General features: G+C 57.3%; 1 protein-coding gene across 3 annotated transcripts in view; it reads right to left on the bottom strand.

Moving 5' to 3' along the window:
* CACNA1H (calcium voltage-gated channel subunit alpha1 H) overlaps positions 1-20,439 on the bottom strand; it is a 64,519-nt gene that overhangs the window by 5,609 nt on the left and 38,471 nt on the right. The window contains exons 9-30 of one of the 3 annotated variants that reach the window (XM_049903130.1): positions 19,049-19,793; positions 17,956-18,395; positions 17,159-17,310; positions 16,191-16,376; positions 15,820-15,937; positions 15,480-15,635; positions 14,964-15,054; positions 14,656-14,864; positions 8,130-8,540; positions 7,561-7,661; positions 7,288-7,411; positions 6,892-6,960; positions 6,613-6,797; positions 6,392-6,518; positions 6,143-6,268; positions 5,712-5,801; positions 5,247-5,460; positions 4,732-4,749; positions 3,345-3,496; positions 1,681-1,790; positions 1,434-1,567; positions 1,048-1,118 (exon numbers count right to left, since the gene is read on the bottom strand). In XM_049903130.1, the coding sequence (XP_049759087.1) occupies positions 1,048-1,118; positions 1,434-1,567; positions 1,681-1,790; positions 3,345-3,496; positions 4,732-4,749; positions 5,247-5,460; positions 5,712-5,801; positions 6,143-6,268; positions 6,392-6,518; positions 6,613-6,797; positions 6,892-6,960; positions 7,288-7,411; positions 7,561-7,661; positions 8,130-8,540; positions 14,656-14,864; positions 14,964-15,054; positions 15,480-15,635; positions 15,820-15,937; positions 16,191-16,376; positions 17,159-17,310; positions 17,956-18,395; positions 19,049-19,793 (4,029 nt within the window). The remainder of the gene's footprint in view (positions 1-1,047; positions 1,119-1,433; positions 1,568-1,680; positions 1,791-3,344; positions 3,497-4,731; positions 4,750-5,246; positions 5,461-5,711; positions 5,802-6,142; positions 6,269-6,391; positions 6,519-6,612; positions 6,798-6,891; positions 6,961-7,287; positions 7,412-7,560; positions 7,662-8,129; positions 8,541-14,655; positions 14,865-14,963; positions 15,055-15,479; positions 15,636-15,819; positions 15,938-16,190; positions 16,377-17,158; positions 17,311-17,955; positions 18,396-19,048; positions 19,794-20,439) is intronic. The other 2 variants (XM_049903131.1, XM_049903132.1) reach the window with 2 other exon arrangements.

The raw sequence follows: 20,439 nt of genomic DNA, 5'->3' as shown, positions 1-20,439 counted from the left end.
GTCCCTGAGCCACACAGCTGCCCACACCCTCGCCCATGCTTTCCTGCTGAGCCTGCCCCGTCCACATGCCAAGCACTGGCTTGGGCTATGCTCTGGGCCCAGGCACCCCATCTTCCTTTATGCCCCCACCCCTGGTGCAGCTGCTCCCCCACTCCAGCACCTGCCCCTCGAATCCTCCACTGTGGCAGCCCCTGGCCCCACGGCCTATCACTCCCAACAGCCAAGCAGTGACCCTTGTGTCATTCTGACAGGAAACTGAAGGGACACTGCTGAGGGGACATGTGGGGGTGGTTGCAGGTGGAGGGCACAATGGTGGGCTAGGTGGATGCATGGACAGACACGTGAACAAGCAGATGAGTAGCTGCTGGGTGGACAGATAGCTGTGAGGGTGAAGGGTGATTGGAAGGTGGTCAGTAGCTGAGTGTTTGGGGAGGTAGCTGGGTGAACAGAAACATGGCTGTGCTAGATGCATGGGCAGATGGATCTATGGGTGGCTGGCTGGACGGATGGCTGGTTGGGCACCTGGAAAGTGGCTGGACAGAGGGACTAAGTGCTGCCCAGGTGGGGGAACAAGTGTCTCTTTCAGCTCAAGAGGCCACAGAGGATGAGGTAGGCACAGGAAGTGAGGACTCTGGGTCTGAGCTGGCTCCAAGGAGGATGTAAGGGTAGTCCTCCACCTGTGGACAAGCCCACCTCCGCCACATCATGCTGGGAAATCTTTGCTGCCTGAACTCAATCCCTCAGCTATCTGTGTCCTGCCTGTGTCTGAACTGGACCATATGAAGTGGATGAGATCATGGGTCTCCCCTGAGTACTGAAGCCCCAAAGGCAGGCAGCTCGTTTCTATCACCCCCACATGGCCAGGCCATTTGCTGTGCACCAAGGGAGCGGTGAACACTAGCAGCCGCATAACAAACGAATGAACAAACAAACGAATGAACAAACGAACAAACGAATGAATGATGGCGGTGAGGCTAGCCCTGCAGCCTTCTCCTCTTGGAGGCATCTGGGATGCCCACTCTTGCTTGGAGCTGGCCACCAACCTACCTGGGGCAGGGCTTGAACCACTGTGTCCAGCAGTGCCCGCATGCCCACGGCCATCTTGAGCAGCTTCAACACTAGGGTGAGGGGTGGGTGTTAGTGGGTGGGCAGGGGGTAGGGGCCCTCTCCTGGCAGTCCCTGGGCGGCCCCAGTGCCCCCCATTTTCCCACCTGGAATCGGGAACAACCACCCTTGGCCTGCAGACTTCTGGGTGGGGGGGCGGGTGACAGCAAGGACCAGATGCAAACCCAGGAACGATGCTGGGGATGGGGCTGAGTTCTTGGAACCCGTTGGCAACTGCCTGTTCCTGCTCACCCAGCCCACAGGGGCACCCAGGGCTCCTCTGACTGCCCCGGGGGCCCACCAGCTGGGGAGGAACCAGGAGTGCCTACCCCGGGCGATGCGGAGCACGCGCATGATGCGAATGATGGTGGGGTTGATGGGCAGTGCCGCGTTCATCTCGATCTCCTCCAGCGTGATGCCCATGATGGACAGCAGCACAATGGCCAGGTCCAGCTGATTCCACCTGGCAGGTGGCGGGCAGGTGGGCTCAGCATCGACTGTGCCTCCCAGCACCCAGCAGGAAGCTCCTCCCAGCACATCCCCCAGGGGCATGTCCCGTCACCTGAGGCCACCCACCTGTCCTTGAAAAACCGCCGAAACCCAAATGCCACCAGCTTCAGCATGGCCTCGACTATGAAGACGATGGTGAACACGTAGTTGCAGTACTTGAGGGCCTCGTCCAGTGACTGGGAGAGAGGGCTGAGCTGTCAAGGAGGCCGCCCTGGCAGGGGCTTCCCCCACTCTCACCTGCTGTCCAGTGGGGCCCACGTAGTCTCCCCGTGTCTTCTGAGCACCCCTGATGGCCCTCCTTTTCAGCCTCAGAGCTGGCCAGCATGGTACACAGGCGGTGCCCAGTAAGCGTGTCCTGACGGAGTCATGAGTGAAAGGTGCCCTCCCAGCACTGGCTGGACCCTCCCCAGCCACCTGGCCCAGCTGAACGCCACCATATCCAGGAAGTCACCCTGACTGCTTCCCCAGTGCACCTCACTCTGGCCCCTCTCCTCCCCTTACCTGGTACCTCTGAAACACAACTATTGAGCACTTACTGTATGGAAAGGCCTATACCAGGTCAGGGGTGCATTGTCTCCATGAACCCTCTACAGCCCTCTGGGGACAGCCCTCAGGTGGGGAGAAACCTGGAACCCTGGGACATCAAAGTGGAGCAGGGTGCGGGCCCCACCCACCTGCTTATCAGTGCTCCCCACACACAGCCTGGGAAGGGGCAGGCCCATGCCAGATGGCCTCAGCTTTGCGCAGTGATGCTTTTCACAAAGTGAAATGTGGTCGGGAGTCCCTGGGTACTATGAACAGTTAAGGTCCTTGACTGCTAACTAAAAGGTTGGCAGTTCGAATCTACCCACAGGTACCTCAGAAGAAAGGCCTAGTCATCTACTTCCAAAAAACCAGCCACTGAAAACCCTATGGAGAACAGTTCTACTCTGACATACATGGGGTCACCATGAGTCGGGGTCGACTTGACGGCAGCTAGTGTGTTTGGATATAGGACCCATTTAAACATCCACCTTGTCAGTCCGTCATCGTGGTAGCTTGAGTGTTGCTGTGATGCTGGAAGCTATGCAACCAGTATTTCAAACACCAGCAGGGTCACTTGGGGTGAAAAGGTTTCAGTGGCACTTCCAGACTAAGACAAACCAGCAAGTCACACCTGGTGACTGACTTTAGAATATTAGCTATTGAAACCCTATGGAGCACAGTTCTACTCTGACACAAAAGGTCACTGGTTGGTCAGTGTCCTCAGATGAAACTGCTCCCCATTATTGATATCATACCCTTCCTGCGAGGAGGCTTTCTTTAATGAGATGATGAAATGCAGATGTAATTGGAAGTCAACCCCCTTTATCTCTCATGTCTTTTTGCTGCCTGTGAGACTCTCTAGAGTCTGGAAAGCTGGCCTCATCGGTGAACGTTCAAGGAGCCACAGACCATGGCAAGCATTTCGAGGGTTAGCTCCTCACGGGCTGGGGGGGTTCTCATGGGCAGAGCAGTGGCCCTGGCAGCTGCCACTGTATTAAGAAGAGGAGAACTTTGGCTCATATAAGATTTCCCATGCACCCCATGAAGGCTCGGCACTGTTCCGGGGTGCATCCCCTGTTCCAAGCCCTGACAGGTGAGCATGGCCCAGGGAGGGGGGTGTTGGGGGGTGGGTTCCTGTTCCAGGCCCTTCCAGGTAAGCATGGCCCAGGGAGGAGTGCTGGGGGGCGGGTCCCTGGCTAGCCCACCTTGGGCTGGTCGTAGTGCTCCATGGACATGGTGATGACGTTGACCCCGATGATGAAGGTGATGAACAGGTCGAGGTAGTGGCTGGTGCAGAGCGAATGGATGGCTTGGCGGGTGGGTGAATACTCGGCGTAGTAGGGCCGGCGCTGGGCCTCTGCGGGGACAGGTGCTGTGAACCCTGGGATGCCCCTGACTCAGGCTCCAGGGGGCTGGAGATACCATGTCTGGGGGCAAACTAGGGAGGTCCTGGACTCCAGGCTGAGCCGCCCTGCCCTCAGTTGTGAAGATGGGGCCGAAGCGCCTCCAGCTCCAGGGTCTGGCCTCTCTGGGGGCTTGCATGAGGCTGGAGAAAGGGTTCTTTTGGGCAAGAGACCCCATCCTAGGTAAGGACGGGGCTCCCTGTAAGTTTGTCTGGAAAAAGTGGGCAGAGAGGGGGTGTGCCAGGGAGGCTGGGGAAAGAGTGGCTTTAGGGCCAGGCTGGCCTACAGCCCTGTCTTCCTTCATGGGGTCCCACCCCAGGGCAGGCCCAGGAGGGGGCCTGGAAGCTGAAATGGCCTGTCTACACTCCACTGGGACTCCCTGCCCTAAGGTAGGCTTTCTCATGCCCGGCATCTGGGGTTTGAGGACACCTCACTGACGGAGGGCAGGCAGATAAGAGCTTCCTCATCCCAGATCAGGGCCGTGTGACCCGCTCCCCTCACCTCCTGGTCTGTGCCTTGCAGGCCCTTCTGAGCAGTCAGGGGACACCAACTCCCCCTCTGGCCAAACAGCCAGAGTCCTTGCTTTCCTCGTAGAGGACAGTGGGGCTGCCTGTCGTTTGGGGTCTGGTGGAATCTAGCCTGCCTGAGGTTGCGTTCTGTGACAAGGAGAAATGACCCTACCTGGGGTGGCCCTGACCTGCATGCACCCCATGGGGTGGGCATGTCTGCACTAGGCTCTGCCTGGAGTGTCCCCATTAGCGCACACTAATGCCTGCCAACGTGTTCCCGCTGGGTAAGGCTGGCTGCCATCACGCGCTTGTGGTGGGAGGTGGTAGTGTGGGGGCTGAGAGCCCCTGGCCAACTCACGGTTTGGGAGAGCAGGGGATGATGGGAAATGACCCTCCCCCCCCCCGTAGCCCACCCCAGTGCAGCCTGAGGGCCTAGAACACGCGCCTTGGCCCGCATGCATTTCTAGGAGCAGATCTTGCAGCCAGTGGGTCGGGGGACACGCAGTGGCAGTGGGTGGCCAGCAGGGAAGTGTGGGGGGCAAGCTGGGCAGGGGGAGGCTTCGTGGGGGCAGGCGGGCAGCAGCATGACCCCGGTGAAGCCACAGAGAGGCCAGGCTAGTGAGCCGGCAGCCCGTGTAGCTGCAGCCAGTGGAAGCAGGCTAAGGCATGCAGGCCGGTACCTGGGCTGGGAAATGTGCCTGGAAAACAAGGACATGTCTGAGGCCCGTAGGCAGGACCCTGCCCGAAGGAAGCCCCCTGCCCTCTCTGGAGGCCCCCGTCTCAAGAGAGGCCTGCTGGTTCCCGGGGGGGAGACCACATGGGGTGAAGCTGCCCCTGTGGGCTTGGTGATGGGCTCAGCATCTGGGAGCCATGACTGACTACAGTGGGGGTACCTGCCCCAAGCTTCGTAGACCTGCTCTCTCTGGAGCCCATCTCTGTCTCACAAGGGGCCTGCTGGCTGCTGTGGGGGAGACCCTATGGGGGTGACTCTGGCCCTGGGGTCTGGAGGCTGGGGCACACATTTCAGGATCGCCACTCGGAGGGTACCTTCCTCCGGCCGCAGTGCCAGCCTCCCCTGCCAGGCCCTGCCTTCGCTGTCCCCATGCAGCCCCCGGGGTGGCCAGCAGCGTGCAAAGCCATTCAAGGGGCTGGGCGGGTAGACTGCAGGCCGGTGGGCAGGTGCATAGGTACCGACCCGCCACCGGGAGCGCCTTACTCCGTCGCCTCCGCTCCAGGTGCCGCAGCCGCTTCGCCTCGCGCCGCCGTGCCTCCTCAGCCTCCTGGTGCTGCCGGCACTTGTGGAAGTTCTCCACCACGACGCCCACGAACATGTTGAGCACGAAGAAGCTGACGATGAGCAGGAAGGAGATGAAGTACAGCAACATCCAGGGATTGTGGTTCTGCACGGGCTGTGGGCATAGAGCTTATTCGCTGGTGTCCAGCCCATGGTGCCTGCCCAGCACAGGCTCCATGGCCAAAGCTGGACACTATGGCACCAGAATGGGGGACTCTTTGGAGGTGCCTGAGACACCAGAGGTCCCCGAGACAACCCACTGCAACCCTGAGACACATGGGGCTGGGCTGGGGTCATACAAAGAAAGGTCCTTGTGGATCGCCAGGCCAGGCTGCCCACTGCCTGCCCTCACTCCTGCTGACGCACCTGTTGGTCAATGCCCACGGCGTCCAGCCCATCATACATGATGTTCACCCAGCCGTCCTTGGACGAGAGCACAAACAGGGCCATCAGGGCCTGGAGACCAGAACAAAGGGTGCTGACTGCGAGCTGGGGCTGGGCCCAGCTCCCTACCACTGCTAAGCTCCCACCCCAGGGCTCTGAGACCCCAGCCGGAGCCATGAACCCTCCCCAGGGTGGGGAAAGGCCCTGACATGCCTCCTGAACACTGGCCCCTGAGCCCTCTGCTCTGGGCACTGGGACATACCTGTCCCCATTTCATAGATGGGTAAAGTGAGCCTCAGAGAAAGGCCTGTGGTCCAGGTTTTGGGCAGACAATGTCAGACCCCCATCAGCCCATAGGCCCTGCTGCCACCCCAGGCAGCCAGGCTGTTACAGCCCCCAGCCCCTGCGCCCACCTGGCCCAGGTTGTCGAAGTTGTACTTGCGCCGCACCCAGCGGTAGTGTGCAGCATGGCACTCGGCCTTGGTGGAGATGTTCCTGGTATCGGCACCCTCGCAGTAGTGGAACTTGCCCTTGAAGAGCTGACCAGGGAGGGGAAGGTCACCCCCACGGGCCTCCCAGCCTCACCACTCTGTGGGGACCACACACCCACTTGGGAGGGACCAGAGCTCCCTCCCACCATGGGAGGAGATGACGGCCCCCACCTGCACGCCCAGGATGCCAAAGATGATGAAGAAGGCACAGCAGATGAGAACAATGTTTCCTATAGGCCTGAGCGAGGAGATGAGCGTCTCCACCACCAGCTTGAGGCCTGGCGCACGGCTGATGACCCTGAGAAGGGCAGAGGGAATGCTGCTGGGCCCACCAGCAGGGCAGGGGGAGAGGAGAATGCCTGTGGAGGTCCCAAATCCCCCCACCCGCCCACCTGAGGGGTCGCAGTGTCCTCAGCAGCCGCAGCACCCGAAGCACACCCAGGATCTTGGCACCGCCAGCTGAGGCTACGGCCACCACGATGTCAACCAGGGACACCAGGACCAGCAGCCCGTCCAGCACATTCCAGCTGCTTTGCAGGTAGGCATGCTCACCTGAGACCAGGCCCAGGGCCACCACCTGTGGGACCGGCCCGGTGGGTGTCATAGGAGAGCCCTAGGTGGGCAGACAGGCCCCCCGGGGCTGCTCCCCGCCGACCTGGAGCCACCATTACCTTCACCATCATCTCCGCCACGAAGATCGCTGTGAAGATGTAGTTGGAGACGCTGAGGAAGACACGCTCCTGCGGGGAGAGAGCAGAGGTTGGGTTGGAGCCAGGGTGGCCTGGGCACCATTGGGCTTGGGGTGGCGGGAGGGGCTGGGTGGGACCCTGCGGTGGGTGCGGGCCAGGGAGTGGGCGGGGCCGGGGTAGGGCACTGCTGAGGGGGTGGGAGGGGAGCAGTGGGTGGGGCACGGCTGAGCAGGGATGGGGGTGGGGCCGGGGCAGTGGGTGGGGCACCACAGGGGGGCCATTGGGCAGGGCTGGGGGGCAGTGAGCGGACCCGGATGGGGCATGGCTGAGCCTGGGTCAGGTGGGGCTGGGCAGTGGGCCGGCCGGACTGGCACTCACAGTGCTGCCTGGATCGATGTCGGGCCGCTCAAGCGCGATGGTGATGCAGTTGAGGAAGATGAAGACCAGCACCACATGGTCAAACATCTTGTGGGCGATGACTTTCTGGCAGACAACTCGGAACCTGGGGGAGGCGGGCCGGCCAGACAGGGGAAGTTGAGTGGGGAGACTCACGCTGTGGAGTGAGGGATCCCGGGAGTTCACCCCACCAAGCGCCTGGGATGGGGACAGACTCCATCCAGGCCTTCCCTCCGGACGCTGGCCTGTGCTCACCAGTTCTGTGGCGAGAAGACATAAAGTGCCCAGGGCTCGTGGTGGCGGCACCACTGGGGCTTGTAGCGGCCCAGCACTGCGCAGAGGCGGAAGCAGCAACTCTGGGGGAGGGGAGCACCAGTCACTCACCTCTGACCCTGGCCCTGCCACCCAGCACTTCTAGGCCCTTCTCCCAGTGGCTTCTTACAGGAAGTGCATCCAGACTCTCCTGCCTCTCCCGCCCTTATGGCCTGCAACGTCCTTCTGGCCCCAAGGTCCGAGCTGCCCAGCCTCACCTTTCCCACTAAAGCGATGTACCAGTAACCCTTGCACAGCATTGTTGGTGTCAGGTGGGTGGACACTGGGGGGCACCATCTAAGCCCTTTACCAGGTGAGTGCCTGCCCTAGATGCTGGAGGATGGGCTGCTCCAGGCGGCTCACATTCTAGAGCTCTCTGTGGGGTCAGGCTGAGCCCACATCCACCCCAGCTTGTCCTGCTTCCACTCCCCTTCTCTGAGTCTCCCCTAAAGACAGGAGATGAGGCAGTGGCCGAGGGCCAGGGCATGGGGGTCAGGGGCTCCCCCACTCACGTCTTCCATGTCGTCTTCCAGGTCGGCCAGGTCCTCCTTGTGGCTGTCGATACGCAGGAAGAACTCGCTGGGCAGGGCCACTGTCTGCCCATTCCAGTCTTGGAACTTGGCAGGCAGAAGGGTGATCGGCTGCGGGGGCCTCAGGTCCAGTGTGCTGTGGTGGTCCAGAGACTCAGTGTGCCGCAGTGGGGTGGCGCGCACCCCTGGGGCAGCCCCTGTGCTGGGCCTGCCATCCTCGGCCTCGTCGTCTGTGCTGCCCCTACCCTCGCCCGACAGCAGCGACTCGCGCTCTCCACACTGACTCCGACGCTTGAGGCTGGGCGCACGGCCCAGGCTGTTCCAACTTGAGCGCCGGCTGCTCCAGGTGCTGTTGGGGCCCCAGGGGGCGCAGGGCGAGCTGCGGGGGCTGGACTGAGGGGGTGGGGGTGTGGTGAGCTGGGGCCTGGAGCAGTCTTGGGGCATCTGCCTAGATGGGCTCCCCAAACCGCCCAGGCTCCCAGGACTGAAAGGGCTTTTCCTGACTGGTGCCATCACTAGTAACACCAAAAGCTGGCATTTATGGAACCCCTGGTGGCGTAGTGGTTAGGAGATACGACTGCTAACCAAAAGGTTGGCAGTTTGAATTCACCAGGCGCTCCTTGGAAACGCTATGGGGCAGTTCTACTCTGTCCTATAGGGTCGCTATGAGTTGGAATTGACTCGATGGCAAGGGGACTGCATGTACATAGACCAAGAGGCAGTCATTCAAACAGAACAAGGGGATACTGCATGGTTTAAAGTCAGAAAAGATGTGTGTCAGGGTTGTATCCTTTCACCATTCTTATTTAATGTGCATGCTGAGCAAATAATCTGAGAAGGTGGACTATATGAAGAAGAACACAGCATCAGGATTGGAGGAAGGCTCATTAACAACCTACGATATGTAGATGACACAACCTTGCTTGCTAAAATGAAGAGTACTTGAAGTACTTACTGATGAAGATCAAAGACTACAACCTTCAGTATGGATTACTGACAAATATTGAAGTAGTCAAGAATTTCATTTTACTTGCATCCACAATCAACAACCATGAAAACAGTAGTCAAGAAACCAAATGACATATTGCATTGGGCAAATCTGCTGCAAAAGACCTCTTGAAAGTGTTAAAAAGCAAAGATGTCATAGAGAGATGAGAGCCATCACAATAGCAAAAAGATGGGGACAACCTAGATGCCCATCGACAGATGAATGGATAAACAAACTATGGTACATACACACAATGGAATATCACACAATGGAATATCACGCAATGAAAAAGATGTCACTTTAAGGACTAAGGCGCACCTGACCCAAACCATGGTTGCCTCATATGCACGCAAAAGCTGGACAACAGATAAGGAAGACCGAAGAAAAATTGACAACTTCGAATTATGGTGTTGGTGAAGAATATTGAATATACCGTGGACTGCCAAAAGAAAGAACAAATTTGTCTTGGGAGAAGTACTGCCAGAACGCTCATTAGAAGCAAGGATGGCAAGACTTGGTCTCACGTACTTTGAACATGTTATCAGGAGGGACCAGTCCCTGGAGAAGGACATTGTGCTTGGTAAAGTAGAAGGTCGGTAAGAAAGAGGAAGACCCTCGAGGAGATGGATTGACAGAGCAACGACTGTGAGGGTGGCGCAGGATGGGGCAATGTTTTGTTCTGTTGTATAGGGTTGCTATAGGTTGGAACCAACTCAGTGGTACCTACCACCACCAGCACTTCGTGTCTAAGGAGCCCTAGTAGTGGGCTAGTGCTCAGCTGCTATCCAAAAGGTTGGTGGAATCCACCAGCTGCCACTCTGTGGGAGAAAAGACCTGGCAATCTGCTTCCGTAAAGATTACAGCCTAGGAAACCCTATGGGGCAGTTCTACTCTGTCCTATGTGGTCACTATGAGGCAAAATTGACTCCACGGCACCTGACAACAACACTGCATACCCAGGCACATGAGAATCATCTCTCCTGTTGGGGAGATGCTACCAACATCAAGGGGGCAGTGGTGGTTCAGAGATAGAATTTTTGCCTTCCGTAGGGGAGACCTGGGTTCCATTCCCAGCCAACACACCTTATGTGCAACCACCACCTGTTTGTCACTGGAGGATTGTGTGGTGTTGTGATGCTGAACAGGTTTCAGGAAGAAAGCCCACTGAATGATTTCCAAAAAATCAGCCAATGAAAACCCTGTGGAGCATAAGGGTTTGATCAGAAACTGATCCAGGGATGGCACAGGACCAGGTGGCGTTTTGTCCCGTTGTGCAGGGGTTTGCCATGAGTCAGGGGCCGATTTGACAGGGGCTAACAACCACTAAATCACCAATTGAATTGTGTCCCCCCAAATGTGTCTCAACTTGGCTAAGGCCATGATTCCAAGTATCGTGTGGTTGTCCTCCATTTTGTGATCTGATGCGATTTTTCTGTGTTGTAAACCCTAACCTCTATGATGTTAACAAGGCAGGATTAGAGGCAGGTATGTTAACGAGGCAGGGCACAATCTGCAGGATTAGGTTGTATCTCGAGTCAATCTCAAGATATAAAAGGGAAGTGAGCAGAGAGGAGAGGGACCTCCTACCACCACGAAAGAAGAGCTGGGAGCACAGCACATCCCTTGTCCTTTGGACCTGGGGTCCCTGCGCTGAGAAACTTCTAGACCCAGGGGAAGATTGATGACAAGGACCATCCCCCAGAACCAACAGAGAGAGAAAGCCTTCCCCTGGAGCTGGCACCCTGAAATCAGGCTTCTAGCCTCCTAATCTGTGAGAGAATAAATTTGTTTGTTAAAGCCATCCACTTGTGGTATGTGTTAGAGGAGTACTATAGGATCACTATGAGTCCGAATTGACTTGATGGCACTGGTTAGATAACTAAGACAGAATTTGGTACCGAGAGTGGGGTGCTGCTCAAACGGATACCTACAATGTGGAAGCAGTATTGGAATTGAGTGAAAGGCAGAGGCTGGAGGAGTTTTAAAGTGCCTAATAGTAAAAGAAGGAGCCCTGGTGGCATAGTGGTTAAGAGTTTGGCTGCTAACCAAACTCAGTTTGAACCCACCAGGTGCTCCTTGGAAACCCTATAGGGCAGTTCTGCTCCGCCTTATAGGGTCAATATGAGTCAGAATCAAATCGACGGCACACAACAACAACAACCGCAAAAGTGTAGATTGCCCTGAAGAGACTGTTGGTGGAACTATGGACATAAAAGACAATTATGGTGAGGGCTCAGAAGGGAGTGAGGAAAGCTGTAACATCAGAGATGGTGCTGATGGTGAGAAGCAGCAGCAGAGAAATGGCAGCAGCAGAACCAAGAGATTGGTGCAAGATGGTATGGGAGCTGACCCACGAAGTGAGAGAGCTGAGTGCCTTTGCACGGGAGGCTTCCTGGCAGAGCAGGGTGCCTCAAGGCACTTATAGGTGGAGCTAGGCTTGCCGACTCACGGAGGAAGAGAGCCGAGTGCCTTCTGGCTGAGATTTACTGGCAGAATAGGGTGCCTCTGGGCACTCACTGGTGGAGCTAAAGGGCTTTGTAGCACTTGCCTTAGCAGGGCAGAGGCCAGGCTGGCCCACGAGGCCTCAGGGGCCAAGATGCCGAAAGGCCAAGGAACCAGGAAATGGACGCTGAAGAGACAAGGAGCACAGGAAACAGAGCTGCCTTGGTTTCAAAGGGTGAAGCCACAGCCTCTGAGGTTTGAAAGAGTCAGATCTTCACCAACTCAGTTCCTGAGTGTGGGGCTGCTGTTCAAGAGTGCCAGTGGGATGGGGTTGGATCTGCTGCCCAAAGCTGAGGGGTCGGCTGCCATGCCCAAGGGGCAGAAGAATAGTGTGGGGATGTCACTCAAATGTACTAAGAGAATGGGGCTGCCCAAACCTCAGGAAGCAGTGTTGCCATCCCAGTGGGACTGGAAGGTAGAACTGAAGCCCAGGGCTGAAGTATCACCACCCAGAATCCAGACAGCATGGCCAACACCCAGAGTTTGGAGGACAAGGCCACTGCCTAGATGGTCTCAGAAAACAGAGGATTATTTTCAAGTCTTGAGAGCTAATGTAAATTGTTCTATTGGGCTTTTGACTTACTTAGTTCCGGTTATTCCTTTTTTACCCTTCAATTTCTCCCATTTGTAATTTAAATGTCTACTTTGTGCCTATTTCACCATTGTACTTTGGAAGCAAGTAACTTGTGGTGTAGATTTCACAGATTAAGAGGAATTTTGCAGAAGATGAGATTTTGAACTTGGAGTTGATTCAAGGGATATAATGGGGTGAATGTGTTCTACATGTGGCAAGGACATGAATTTTGGGGGGCGAAAGGGTGGAATGTTATGGATTGAATTGTGTCCCCCAAAATGTGTGTCAACTTGACTAGGCTATGATTCCCAGTATTGTGTGGTTGTCCACCATTTTGTGATCTAATGTTATTATCCTATGTGTTGTAAATCCTAACCTCTATGGTGTTAATGAGGCAGGGTTCAAGGCCGTTATGTTAATGAGGCAGAACACAATCTATGGGATTAGGTTTGTCATGGATTGAATTCTGTCCTCCCAAAAAAATGTGTGTATCAATTTGCTGGGCCATGATTCCCGTGTTGTGTGGTTTTCCGACTTGTTGTAAATCCTGCCTCTATGATGTTAACAAGGGAGGATGGGTGGCAGTTGTGTTAGTGAGGCAGGACTCAGTCTACAAGATTGGATTGTGTCTTGAGGCAATCTCTTGAGATATAAAAGAACGAAGAAAGTAGAGAGACAGTGGGACCTCATACCACCAAGACAGCAGTGCTGGAAGCAGAGTCTTCCTTTGGACGCAGGGTCCCTGTGTAGATAAACTCCTAATTCAGGGAAAGATTGATGAGGAGGCTGACAGAGAGAGAAAGCCTTCCCTCAGAGCTGACACTCTGAATTTGGACTTTTAGCCTACTATACTGTGAGAAAATAAGCTTCTCTTTGTTAAAGCCATCTACTAGTGGTACTTCTGCTAGATGACTAAAACAAGGCTGTATTTCGAGTTAATCTCTTTTGAAATATAAAAGAGAGAAGTGAGCAGAGAGGAGAGGGACCTCCTACTACCAAGAAAGCAAGCCAGGAATGGAGTGTGTCCTTTGGACCCAGGGTCCCTAAACTGAGAAGCTTCTAGACCCAGGAGAAGATTGGTGACAAGGGCCTCCCCCAGCGCCGACAGAGACTGCAAGCATTCCCTGGGAGCTGGTACCCTGAAGTTGACTTCTAGCCTTCTAAACTGTGAGACGATAAATTTCTGTTTGTTAAAGCCACCCATCTGTAGTATTTATTATAGCAGCACTAGATAACTAAGACAATCCCTGAGACTCAGAGACCACCCAGCTCAAGACCCAGCTATTAAGTACTGCAGTGGCTGACAGCCATTGCTGGGCTGGGGTCCTGCTCTGCCTATCCCTCACCTCGACCCTACGGAGAAGCCAGTTTTGACTGTGTCTGCCGGGGGTGGCGTTGCATGGAGGTTTGTTTGTTTTTAATATTCTATTGCATGGATATGCCACATTTTGTTTATTCATTCATCTGTTGATGGACACTTGGGTTGTTTCCACCTTTTAGCTATTGTGATCAGTGCTACAGTGAACATTGGTGTGCAAGTATGTGAGTCCCTGCTGTCAATTCTTTGGAGTTGATACCTAGGAGTGGAATTGCTGGATCATATAGTAATTCTGTACTTAATGTTTTGAGGAACCCCCGAACTGTTTTCCATAGCGACTGCACCATTTTAAATTTCCACCAGACATGGCTGAGGTTCAGTTTCTCCACATCCTTACCAATACTTATTTTTCCTTATCTTTGATAACAGCTGTCCTAGCTAGTTGCCACGAGTCAACTCAGACTCATGGTGATCCCACATGTGTCAGAGTAGAACTGTGCTCCACAGGGTTTTCAATGGCTGATTGTTCAGAAGGAGATTGCCAGGCCTTTCTTCTGAGTTACCGCTGGGTGGACTCCACCTTCCAACCTTTATGTTAGCAGCCGAGTATGTTAACTGTGTGCACCACCCGTGGACTCCAAATAACCACCTTAAAGGATGTGGGGTGGTGCTTCGTTGTGGTTTGGACCTCCATTTTCCTCATGACTAATGGGGTTTGTTTTGAAATCCCACGTGAGCCAATCTGGCTGTAACTGGAACAAGCTGTTTTTTGTTTCTGGAGACCACCGGAAGCCCCGCCTGACCTGTCATCCTTTCCATGCACTGTTATGCATCTTTGCTGTCACTGTTCTGTGTCTCTCTCTGATACACGCTGTAAGCTCGGCCAGCTTTTACCTTTCATTGTGATTTGGAAGATAAACTTCCTGTGTTACATCCTACTGGAAATTCTAAAGGACCTGCTTCCAATATGGAAAACAAGGCCCTCACTTAATGGGTCTTCGCAAGGCTGGGGTGGGGATGGGGTTCCACAGGTGTGAGGAGGTGGAGGGCTCTGGCTCTTCCGGGGGAGGGGCTATACAGAGCCGGCTGGTGGGGACGGTGTGCTGGGCGGGGGGGGTGTCCCTACCAGAGACTTCTGGTCTCCCAGCTGGGGATCCATGGAGCCGCTGCTGCCACGCCGAGATTCCAGCAGCCCAGGGGCTGAGTCCAGGTGGGGGGACCCCTTGGGGGTGGGCATGGGAGTGGCCGCTGTGTGCATGATGAGGGGAGGGGGCAGGCTGCCCCGGCCCTCCAGGTGCCCGTTGGGGGTCATTGCCAGGGAGCATATCTTCATCTCTGAGGGGAGGAGGAGGAGGGGGAAGGCGTGGGCTGTGCCTCCAGTGCTGCGGGAACTGCCCGAGGTACTTGCCCAGGAGCCCCCACCCCCACTCGTACCTGTGGCCGGCAGGTTCCTGAGCTTGTCCAAGTCCTCCTCCAAGTGTGCTGATGTCTTGTCTTCATCCGTGTCAGACCTGCTGGCATCACCCTGGCCCAGAGCAGGAGGGTGTCTGCTAAGCTCCCCAGCGACAGAATGCCCGTCGGGGGTGGGAGAGGGGAGGAAACGGGAGGGCCATCTAGGCCACAGTCCAGGGCAGGGGCAGGGTCACTGAGAAATCTAGCCTCTCTAACTGCCCAGGCTCCCACCCCCTCACCAACCCCCACAACCTCCCACCCTGGCACCTCCACCTGAAGGTCACAGTGTCTAGGCTCCCACTCCTCACATCTCCACCCCATCCACCCCCCCATGTCCACCTGCCCCTCCCCTTCACTGGAGGACCTCCTCTCCTCTCCCTGCCTCACCTCCATCTGGAAGCTCTCATCCCTCCTCTCACCTCCACCTGAAAGCCCTCCCCTCCCCTCCCCCCAAGTCCTTCCCCTCCACCAGGAAGCTCTTCCCTCACGCCCCCTCACCTCTGCCTGGAAGCCCTCCACCAGGATGGCCACCAGCAGGTTGAAGAGCACGTAGTTGCCAAAGGTCATCAGAGCCACAAAGTAGAGGGCAGCCCAGGAGGAGGTGGAGGCCATGCCATTGTAGAGGACGATGTTCCAGTCCTCTTGAGTGAGGATCTGGGGGGAGCAGGGAGGCAGCGGTGCCCAGCGGGGGTGGGGTCACGTCCCGCACTGCCGGACCATGCAAATCCCTCAGCACAGGAAGGGCTCTGAGTGCATGGCTGCCATGCTCCCTTCCTGGCAGCATGGCTGACTCACCCCCTGCATCCATGCCAGAGACTGCACCTGCCCCAGGCCTTACCTGGAACACGGTGACGATGGCCCACAGCAGGGAGTCGAAATTCTTTCTGTCGGGGACGGTGTCTCCTGTGTCTGTTTTCAGACTGAACTTACAGCCAAAAAGATGCATGCCCAGGATGCTGGGGGGAGGGGCGGGGGGCCATGAGCAGGATGGGCGCCAAGGGGTCATGAGCAGGTCAGGGGTGGGAGCAGGGGCCATGAGCGGGATGGGGGGGCAGCAGGGGGCCGTGAGCAGGATATGGGGGGCAGTGGGGTCAGAGAAGGAGTCTAGGCCTGGAGCTGCCTCGGCCCCGCCCACCTGCCCTGGGTGTGGCCCATCCCACCTGTTCTGGGTGTGGCCCTGCCCCCCTGCCCCGGCTGTAGCCCGCCCACCTGAAGATGAAGATGAAGAGCATGAGCAGCATGCAGAAGGTGGCCACATTGTCCATGGTCTTCATGAGCACCACCAGCTGGCGCCGTAGTGCGGGCATGAAGCGCACCAGCTTCAGTACCCGCAGCAGCCGGAAGGTCCGCAGCACTGACAGGCCACCGTCTGCCTGCCCAATGATTTCCCAGACGCTGTGAGTAGGGGTGTGGGAGACACAGTCAGAAAGGCCTCGTTCTCACACCCTGGGGTCCCGTGTCCACCCAAACCCCAGGAGCAGAAACTCTGAGAGCCACATGCGTGGTCTCTGTTCAATCCCGTGACAGAAAGCAGGTCCAGCTGCATCAAGGTGCCAAGGGGCAGAGGGGCTTTGGCAGCACCTTGGAAGCTTTGGCAGCACCTTGGAAGCAGCCTAATCAGCCCCCACCCAGAAGCTCTGGTGAAGCTTCTTGATTGAGGGCTTTCCCCTGTCCCATGCGTTTCACAGCCTCTCTGGCTCTTATGTTCCTGCTCAGACCCCCTCCCGACTAGGGCAGGAAACTCCATGATTCCTGAGGTCCTGCCTCCTTCTGGAGGAAGATTTGGGGAAGTTCTCCAAATTCTCCTGTTCCTTTCTATATTGACTTTGATGCAGAAGTTCACTCCTGAAACAAATATAACTCGGCACTTTAGCCAGATTTCCTCGTGGGGCTAAATCTAAGTTGGGAACAGCTCCACCAAGATTCCAGAAGCTTCCATTTGAGAGGCAGCAGACCTAACTGTGTATGTCTAATGGCATCTGCAGGGAGGAGCTAAGGGCCCAGGCAGGGGACTGCCCAGGACAGTGCTCTGGCCACCAGGGCCCCAGGGCGGCTCCCATTTGAACCATCACTCTTCACAGCCCTTCACAAAATGCTGCCATGAGCACTCCTCCTCTGCTTGTGGGCGTGCTCTGCGGGTGGGTCACCCAAAGTGCAACCTGGCAGGGACCGCCAACCTGATGACCACAATGACACCATCGAAGATGTTGTATGGGTTGCGGATGTAGCACAGCAGCCCGCAGGCCAGCAGCTTCAGCAGCATCTCCAAAGCAAAGAGGCTGGTGAAGACGACGTTGCTGATCTCCAGGGCACTGGTCAGCTCGTCAGGCTGTGGAGGGTGGTAGGCATGGTCAGGGTCCCACTATGGCTCCACCCCCATGCTTGGTGGAGGAGATCTAGACAGTGCCTCCCCCCACTTCCTGTCCCCTCACTTCCTGCCTTACTGAGGGGTCCATGACTCAGGGGGCCAAATGCTACCCCCATGAGTCCTTCTCTGGGGCCCAGAAGGGGTCCTTCTCTTGGGACCTCTCCCTGCCGCCCAGGAGCACTGCAGTGGGCACAGCCGGGGCAGGGGTGAGGTCTGTGTCACTTGTGGGGGCGGTGTTCTCTCTGCAGAAGCTAGGCCAGGCAAGCCCCACACCTGAGGGGTGCTTGCCCACAGGCTGGGGTGGCCTGCTGAACACCCTCACTGCTATACCCTCACAGCGGTCCCCACCTTCTGACTGGGAGAACTTTTGTCTCCCTAGTTGCCACTCAGTAGTGTCTCCAACCCAGGGAGACACCTGGGTGTTTGTCGGGTGACTGATTAAAATCCCATATCTGATACCATGCTGTCCCCAATGCCATTCCTGCACCCAGCCCCCACGAACCCCCTCTCTGGGGTTCCCCAAGAGGCTGAAGTCTACAGAAGGACACAGAGGGACTTGACCCTGGGGCTCATGATGGTGGCCCCTGGGCCACCCACACTGCCCACCTGCTCGTGGTACTCGACACCCATGCTCAGTGTGTTGACCAGGATGGCCACCATGATGCCACGGTTGAAATACTTGCTGTCCACAATGCGCTGCAGCTTGCCGTTGAAGGCGGCCCAGATGCGGCCTGGCCCACCCGGCTCACCCGCCGCCTGCTCATGTGCCCACTGCCGAGGTCTACCACCTTGGCTGGGTGTCTCAGCAGCAGGTGGCTGCAGGGGGTCACGGCGGTCACCGCACTGCACATCCTGCGTGAACTCATAGATGCCGTTGCTGTCTGAGTCACTGCTCTCGGAGCCACTGACCTCGAGCTCAGGGTCGTCCAGGGCACTGGCACAGTAGGGGCAGCTCTTAAGCTCACAGGCTAGCGTGCCTGCCTGGGGGCTGGGCAGCAGGCAGGGCACACTCAGGCCCGACAGGCGGCTGGGGGTTCGGCCCAGTCCTGCAGGGAGGGACACACTCAGGGGTGCTGCATCTGGGCACCCCGGAAACCCACGCCCGCTCCCCCCATGCTGTGGGTTGAACTGTGTCCCCAAAATAGTCACATCAAAGTCTTAACGCCTAATAACTCAATGTGGCTTCGTATGGAAATACGGGCCTTTGCAGATGTAGTTAGTTAACATGAGGTCACCCTGATGTGGGGTGGGGCCTAATCCAATGAGTGGTGTTGTCATTAGAAGAGAAGAGACAGAGAAACGCGGGGCTTGGGCAATGGGCCCCAGCCTAGCGGGTTTGGGGGATTTCCTTTGCCAGATTCGGAATCCCCAGATCGACAGAGCAAACTCTGCGCTCCCCTAGCTGCCAGCTGCTTGGGGCTAGGCTATGAACAGAGTGGGGCCCGTGGGGTAGAGAAGTGGGTCTTCTCTCCTCCCCTGCCCTGTCAGAGCCCTGGGGTACACAAGCCCCTTCCCAACCCACTCCCTCCTTACAGGACAAGAAGATGTGACCATACCCATTTCACAGAAGAGGAAACTGGGGGCTTGTGAGGGTGCCCCCACCTGGTGGGCACAGAGGCAAGGGCCAGGACAATACCCAGGAACCCCACCCCCAACTACCAGTCACCTCCCCCAGTGCCTGGGCAGGTGGGGACCTCACCATGCTCCCCAACCAAGTGCTGGATCTTCTCGTAGGGGTCGGGGCTGCTCAGGCCCGTGGGGCTGTGCACCCCAGTGCCTGGCGGCCCCTCAGACCCAGGGCTGGCGCTGCCCTTGCCATGCGTTCCTGAGGGCAGGATGGTGGGGTAGTTCATGATGCCCAGACCTGAGGCCAGCTTGAGGCCAGTGGCGGTGGTGTGGACTGCCCGGACACGCTCCTGTGGCCCCTCCACACGGCAGTTGGCATGATAGACACTGTGCACGGCATCGGGGGGTGCAGGGCCAGGGGCGGGGGTCGAGGCTGGGGCGCTGGTACGCACCAGCTTACAGTTTCGGTCGCCTGGCCGGCGCGGGCTGCCGTGGCTGAAGTGGTAGTGGTGGTGGTGATGGTGGTGGTGGTAGACCAGGTGGTGGATGGAGGCCATGCGCCGGCCTGCCCGGCTCTGCCGCCGCCCAGGTCCCTGGCCGGGGAGCGTGGCATCTGAGCCCACCCGCTTGCGCCAGCGGCTCTGCCAGCGGGCGTAGAGGCGCAGGCCGCGCCGCTGTACCTTGCGTACCACATGGCCCACGTACTTGAGCAACTCTTCGTAGCAGCTGCCTGGTTCAGAGAAGCTGGCCAGGGTGCTGTCATTGGACAGGTAGCGGGCTCGCTGCTCACGCATAAGCTGGTTTTCCCGCTGCTTGGTCTCCGAAAACTGTGTGGCGATCACCACCAGACATAGGTTGATCATGAAAAAGGAGCCCACCTGCAACAGGCAGGAAGGCGTGGACAGGTGAGCTGGCCCTGGGTGCCGCTGCCTCGCTGAGCCCGTGTGCTGCCCCCTCCTGGGGGGCTGGGATTCAGCAGTGAGTATGCTGGGGGTGGGAGGGATGGGCTACAGGAATTTGGGTCTCTGCTTTGCTCAGTGCCTCTGGGGGACAGACACCTACGATGTAGAGGGTGGTTCCTGGGCCTCCCCTGCTTGCCTGCTGGGGCATCCCAAGTGCAGACCCAGGTCTCTGCTGCCCCTGTATCCCCACCCCGTGACCTGGCCATGTACAAGGGGCCACAATGAGGGCACTGAGGCTGGAATGGAGCTGGAACTCAGCTGGTGCTGGAGGGGCACAGGAGGGACCCCAGGGGACAGGGAGGAACATCCTGCTGACAAAGCAGCTGAGGATATGGGACAAAAGTCTTGATGCACAGAGGTCTCGACCCTGCACCCATGGAGCCCCTGCACCTGCTGAGCCCCTGTGCCTGAGCCTCTGCCCCTAAGCCCTGGCCTGCTGAGCCCCTGTACCCAAGTCCCTGCCTGTGAAGCCCCTGTCCCCGAGCCCCTGCCTGCCAGGCCCCCACCTATAGAGCCCATCTGCCTGAGCCCCTGCCCACCAAACCCCTGCGCCTGAGCCTCC

Source organism: Elephas maximus, chromosome 12 (assembly GCF_024166365.1).
Source record: "Elephas maximus indicus isolate mEleMax1 chromosome 12, mEleMax1 primary haplotype, whole genome shotgun sequence".
Classification (NCBI taxonomy): domain Eukaryota; kingdom Metazoa; phylum Chordata; class Mammalia; order Proboscidea; family Elephantidae; genus Elephas; species Elephas maximus.
The sequence above is the reverse complement of the archived record's forward strand: the minus strand, read 5'-3'. Positions and strand labels throughout refer to the sequence as shown.